Source organism: Brassica napus, chromosome C4, assembly GCF_020379485.1.
Source record: "Brassica napus cultivar Da-Ae chromosome C4, Da-Ae, whole genome shotgun sequence".
Lineage (NCBI taxonomy): Eukaryota > Viridiplantae > Streptophyta > Magnoliopsida > Brassicales > Brassicaceae > Brassica > Brassica napus.
Window position 1 is genome coordinate 53,256,124 of NC_063447.1, and position 6,844 is coordinate 53,262,967.

General features: G+C 34.5%; 1 protein-coding gene across 1 annotated transcript; it reads right to left on the minus strand.

Moving 5' to 3' along the window:
- Nucleotides 1-707: 707 nt before the first annotated feature.
- On the minus strand, nucleotides 708-6,145 carry LOC106391225 (glutamate receptor 2.8). Its single transcript, XM_013831834.3, has 5 exons — nucleotides 5,827-6,145; nucleotides 3,903-5,152; nucleotides 3,452-3,764; nucleotides 1,560-1,993; nucleotides 708-1,465 (listed from the first exon to the last, which is right to left on the minus strand). The coding sequence occupies exons 1-5, from the start codon at nucleotides 6,110-6,112 to the stop codon at nucleotides 878-880; spliced, it is 2,871 nt and encodes a 956-aa protein (XP_013687288.1). The 5' UTR covers nucleotides 6,113-6,145; the 3' UTR covers nucleotides 708-877.
- Between the last annotated feature and the right edge of the window lie 699 nt (nucleotides 6,146-6,844).

Sequence of the window (6,844 nt, forward strand, 5' to 3'; positions counted from 1 at the left end):
AATTAATCTTGTTATTTGCTTGTCACGAAACCCTCAAATCTTAAAACCTCCATATTGTTTTAGCTTGATATTGATCCTATAGAAATAAAGTGTAATCGTTGGTCTATGTGGATTCGATCCTAAAGTACTACATCAACATACCATTCGATTGTGGTAGTGTGCACATTAGGTTAATTGGTGTGCGTAATATCATTTTACATACAGATACAAGACTTCAACCTTGATAAGTTTAAAATCAAACATATAATCAACAAAAGCATTACTATTACAACCGGAAACAAAGCAGGAAACAGTACTACTCTAAGTTCTAACCTTTCATGCACTTTTGCAACTTGTCTCTATCATAAACCTTCGCATTAAATATAAGGTTCCTCATGTTCTTTTGTTTTTGGATAACCTAGGGATGTCTGGCAGACCGATGCACAACCGATTAATCCCCTGGAGATATGTCTACCAGCACTAGATAAATCCGGTTACTCGCAATGAGAATTAAATATCCATGTCGTATGAACATGCAAGCAGATATATCAGAAATGATAAGTTTCGAATTTAAGGTGCTTAGCACCTTTCCAAACTCGCCATACCATGCACTCTCCGAAACATGGACAAGTGAGATTTTGCCCACCCATGCTACTAATTCTCCAACACATGAACATTATAATAACCAAAAGCATAAAAAGATTTATACCAAATAAAATGACAGAAAGTTGTATAACTAAATAATTAACATAAATCGTTCTGGTATCCAAACTAGTCAATTGCTACTGAATGCGTCAAGTGTACACCGTTGAGTTATATTAATATCAAGTACAATAAATACAGCTTATATACGTAAAAGTTAATAACAACTTAAGCTGATGACTTACAACGTAACTTTCTATTGAGTTTGTTTAACTTCTCTCTGTCTTTCAGCTCCAAATTCAATATCAGATTCCCCCTGTTTATCATGTTTTGGTTGCGTCCTGAAACGTTCTTCACTCATGGAGAAACATGCTCGTCTTATCTCAAACTCCCTGTTTAATGACATGCTTCGTGGCAATGGTCTGATCTGCACATTCGAAGGACTCGGAGTGCATGGAGTAATAGGTGAACTCACATTATGAACCGCATTGCTCTTGAAAGTGTGCGACCTTGTGTCTTTCTCATCAAAGATTCTGAACAAAGACTTCAGTTTTCTCCATATGGAACCTTCGGAGTTACTACATAGTGTGTGCCTATGTTCGTACAAGAAGAGGGCTACAAAGACGAGAAGTGCCAAGAAGGAAGCAACGCCTGCTATTAGAAACAGCCCCCAGAAGCTACTGAGACTGAGACGGTTAGACGAAAGATCGGAATTTGGATCAGGACATTCACTAGTGACACGGTTGAACCACTTGTTCTCGATGCGTCGCATTTCTTTTCCTTGAGTCACATTCAAGATAGCGATTGAGACATCTTTTGTCATAGGCGAATTCTTGGGAAATGCCTACACATATTGATCATGGAAACAAAATAAGTGAGCAATCAAAATAAGTACTTTTTTTTTTGTTGACATTTGGTAAAACATTAAAAGAACTTACAAAGCCAAAACCAGCCGTCTTAAAGGAAGGTTCAAAACCAACAGTCTTAAAGGAAGGTTCAACCATGGCATATTTGGAGCAGTTGTGAGAAACGATATCCTTAAGGTAGGCCACTTCGTCAAAAGCTGCTGCTATACCACCTTTCCATGTCCCTTTGGACAAAAGATCGTCGCATTCTTCGGCAGAAGCAAAAGGCTTGAGCTGTGTTTCAGAAAAGTTCAGATTTCTTAGAAAATCTCGGACGAAAGTGCCGTGTTGGTACCCTACAGACTCCCCATTTCTGATGAGATCTTCCACATTAGTGGCTGATGGTTGTAAACGTTGAACAGTCAGAAAAGAGGTGAGATTCGCTGTGTAACTCTGAGTGAGCACAAGCACCACAAAGCACCATACCACCACCACAAACCTTGCTAAATTGCTTACCACCTTCTCACCTGTATAAACACGCAAATTTCACCATATCACTACAATCCTGTTTCTTGCTAAAAAAACTACTCCCCTCCGTTTCAATATATGTATAAAGAAGTTGACCAAAAAAACAATATATATGATATTTAAGATTTTTGTTTCATAATATAAGATGTTTTAGAAATTGTATAACTAATTTTAGTGTTTTATATTTATAGTTAAATAAATTTATTTAAAATTATTTTTTAGTGATAATTTTGAAAAAATAAAATTTTAATATGTGTGCATTGATGTAACCAAAGATATATAAGTTATATATAAAACCAAAGTCCTATTCAAAATAAAAAATATCTACGAACTATCCGAACTACGTTTTCCCAAATGAAAAAATTATCTTAGACAGTTTTATTTTATAATAAAAAATTAACATCTAAATACTGATAAATAAAAATAAAAAACTACATAATTTTTTGTCAAAAAAAAAAATATATATATTAAATAGGGAGAAATTCTTGGGTTTACCCCCTAAGGTGAACCTCTAGGCTCACCATCCAATAGTGTTTGAGTATTTGATATTTGATATCTTTCTAAAAAGAAAATAAAATTAAATATCCAAATTAGATTATATTTTTAAAATAAAATAATAAAAATACATAAAAATAATTACAAAAAATAAATAAATTAATATTATTATGTCTTCACCAAAATACTAAACCCTATACCCTAAATTCTAAACCCTAAACCCTAAACGTTAAACATTAAACTTTGGATAAACTCTAAACCGTTGGAAAATCTTAAACCCTAAATCATACATTAAAAAATAAATTTTAATAACACTAAGCCCTAAATCCTAATCACTAAACCCTAAACCCCTGGGTAAACTCTGAACCCTTGGATAAATCATAAACTCTAGGGTTTAATTTTAAATATTTTTGATTTAGAGTTTATGATTTATCCAAGGGTTCAGGGTTTATCCAAGGGTTTAGGGTTTAGTGATTAGAGTTTAGGGTTTAGTGTTATTAAGATTTAGTTTTTAATTTATGATCTAGGGTTTAAAATTTTCCAATGGTTTACGGTTTATCCAAGATTTAAGGTTTATAATTTAGGGTTTGGAGTTTAGGATTTAGGGTACAGGATTTAGTATTTTGCTAACGGTTTAACAATATTTATTTATTTATTTTTTGTAACTATTTTTATGTATTTTTATTGTTTTATTTTAAAAATATAATCTTATTTAGAAATTCAATTTTGTTTTGTTTTTTAAAAGATATCAAATATAAAATAGTCAAACACTATTGGTCGGTGAATCTAGAGAACCCAATAATTTATCTTAAATAGGGGTTTCATTAGATGTTTCATGTTAATGGGTTCAGGACTCGCTATAAAATGTATACCAATCTTACTTATTGTAAATTGGTTTTGAGATGGATGGAATGGGAATGAACTTTAACATATGATCATAGTAGGATTCTGTAACAACTTACGGTGGGCAAAATTCATGGTAGAGAAGGAGAACCAGAAACTAGTGCCGATCTGGTGGTGAGGCGGTCCACGAAAGTCGGTGTTGACTCTGTGTTCTAACAGCCACACAACAAAACCAATGACTACGAAGAAGCAAACAGTGGTGACCCATAAGTCTAAGCTCCATGGTTGGAGGAACACCCATGCGTTCTTATTCTTGCTGTCCCTTAGCGGCACTACCATAGACACTCCAGACTCTGAGTATGGTAACGTAAAATCAACATACAATGACCTGTTCGCTGTGATTGTTATATCTCCAACAACTGCATCCCACTTCTGCGTCATTTATTAATAGTATGTTGGGAATCAGACATAAAAGAAAAATACCATTATAATTTTGTTTATTTATTTATTTTATTTTTATCTTTTGTTTAAAAGTAAAAAAAAAGATGTGCGGATAAAAAAAGAACTTACCCCTTCATAGAGTTGTTGGACCAAATGATTGTAGTTATTCTCTGGAGACTCGTAACCGTAGTATTGAGGAATGACTGAATATGGTAACTTCTTAAGAGCAGCTTCAAAGATGTCTATGGCGTATCCCGTTGTGGTTGTTACCGTACTGATTGGATCTGTCTTTATCTCCACATAATTGATGAATCCTTTCTTTACTGGAACACCCACTTTAATCTTCTTCCCGGTTGTTGGAATCTCCCAACCTTTTGGAACAACGGTCGAGTTCCCAGGCCATATTACTGGCCCAAACCTCTTGCCCAAAAATAATGTCGTTTTGTTTGATTTTGCATTCACAGGTCCACTGCTTGGTGTCCATGATCCGACAATCCGCTCTTCATCTCCAACAACATTGATGATCTCAAAAGTTGATGACTCGAGCTGCCTGTTAATGAGTTTGAACTCTCCTGCTAAACCCTTGAATTCTATATCCGAGAGAGCCTCTATAAGATGTGAACCGTAGGTCTTCATATATGTCTTTGTGTTGGTTTTCTCCACGGCCATGGCCAATGCAGTGACCGAATCATACGCCCGCAATGCGAAAACATTAGGCTCTGTACCATCCCCCGTCCGGTTCTCCTTCTCGAGTTTTCTTTTCCATCTCAAACTGAAATCTTCACGCTCCTTAGACTGAGGGACATAACTCCTCACACCTAACAAGCCCTGCATAGTCTCTAAGCTACGACCGTTGTCTCTCATCATATGGGTCATTCCATTTGATAGTAACCAAACATACCCTTCCTCCATCATCCCTATTTCTCTAGCTTTCTTCAAAACCCGGAATCCGAGACTTGCGTCCATGTTGATAACGAATGCCCTCGTCTGCTCTGTCTTGAGTTTATAAAGTTCCTTCAGAATCTGATCATCGCTAGCCTCTTGAGAGATCGCACTTCTTTGGACTTCAACGTCTTCTAAAGCGTCTGACAAGGAGTGCATGATTTCTTTACCTATCTCGTTGTTAACATAAATGGCGACGACGCTTCTCCACCCAAATGATTTGACAATGGCTGCAATGGCTTCGACCTGGAATGAGTCGTCGATAGTGGCTCGGACGAAGTAAGGATTGTCGATAGATTTAAGAAGAGGGCTCGTTGCAGAGAAAGTGATGGTCGGCACTTGAAATTTGTTGGCCACTTTAATCATAAACTCGGCTTGCATAGAGCTTCTTGGTCCGATGATGGCGCTCACTTGCTCCTTCTTGATTAGGTCATAGGCTGTTTACACCACAAGCAAACAAAAAAGGAAAAGAATGGTTAATCCTTTGTTTGGACCACTGAGAAGATAATGTACGCTTGCTTACAGATAGAACGACAATAAATGGAATTATATAGTTGTTCGTTTATGGATTTTAATATTTTTAATAGAATGAGCTGTTATTGGTTTATGCATTTAACATTTTAAATGTCTAATCTTACTAGTTTTATGAGTCTTTTATTATATTCAACATGTAGAGTTTTTCAAAAGCATATATTTTAATCAGTTTGTAATTCCGTTATAATCTAATGTTATTAGGATATTAATTCTTAATAATTTAAATATAGTGATAGGAATTTTCTCGACCATACGATAGTCACCACGACTTCCTGGATAGAAAGAGACTGAAGATTGTTAATCAAAAGATTTCTGAGTAGACTAATCTTCAGCAAGATTCTAAGCATATACCAGTAATCTAACAGACTCATTGCACATACTATACAAGAACACACTTGGGATTCGGTAGGCATCTAAAAGATTGTTTAGATTCAATGAAAATAGTACCTAATCATGTATGGACGTTACGTGACTTCATAGGTAATATTCATTCAACTAAAACTAAAAATAACAATACCAAGTTACCCTTACTTAAAAATAGTAACGGAGAAGCAAGAGACAGAAAAAAGTAAAGAACCTGCAACTGATGCCTCAACAATATCTTCCATGGAATCTCTGATGTGTAGCGCAAGTCTTGTGCGGTAATGAGGATGAGTTTGGTAGAAATCAGACAACGACATGTTAATAGAAGTGAGGCAGATCTTGGAAAAGTTTGTTTTGAGATCAAGAACTACACCTACTTTTATTTCATTACTTGTTGTGTTTTGTCCTAAACCAACATCCATCACCACAAATCCCAAAAGGAACAGAACAAAGTAACTAAGAAAGGTGTTACGAGTTTTTGTAGTGGTGTTTGTCATCATCACAAGATTTGAGGACGCGGATACTTTATGTAATTCTTTAACTTCCCTTTTCTGTTATATATATATATAGAGGAATAATTTGGTTTGAAAGATTCTTAAACCCGAAATTGGTTCTGAAAGAAAAGGTCTAAAGAATTATTAAGAAAAATATTAGTGTTGACTAAAGGACAATAAAATTGGGTTGGAAGAGTCGGATGAAATTTGAAGTATGACGCACACTGAACCTCTTTGCTTTGCAAAGCTACAAATTTTCCAGGTCTATCATACATGAATCATAGTATTGTATGTAGCAATTCCAATAACATAGTTTTGTTTTTCTGAACTTTCCAGTGGCATATTTTGTATGTAGTAATTCGAATAACTAAACATTAATCTCGAATGAAATGAAATGGAAAGGAAAAAAATATTCTTTATAAATAATATAATTTTATAGGAATAGTAAGAAATTGAATGATCTTCTTTCTATTGGTCACCATTCAAAGCTTCTACAAATTAATTAATAGTATTGGAATTACGATAGATTATTAATTTATAGCTTTACTAATTTAAAGAAAATTTTCTTATTTAGAACTATATATTTAAATATGTTTTATTTAGAAAAATAAATAAATATTTAATTTTAGATATTATATACAGAAATTGGTGTGTATACACCCAAATGAACCTCTAATTTGCATTCGACCCTCACATTTTTCGTACTAAATTTCGTTCCCATTTTGCCCATCTGCCATG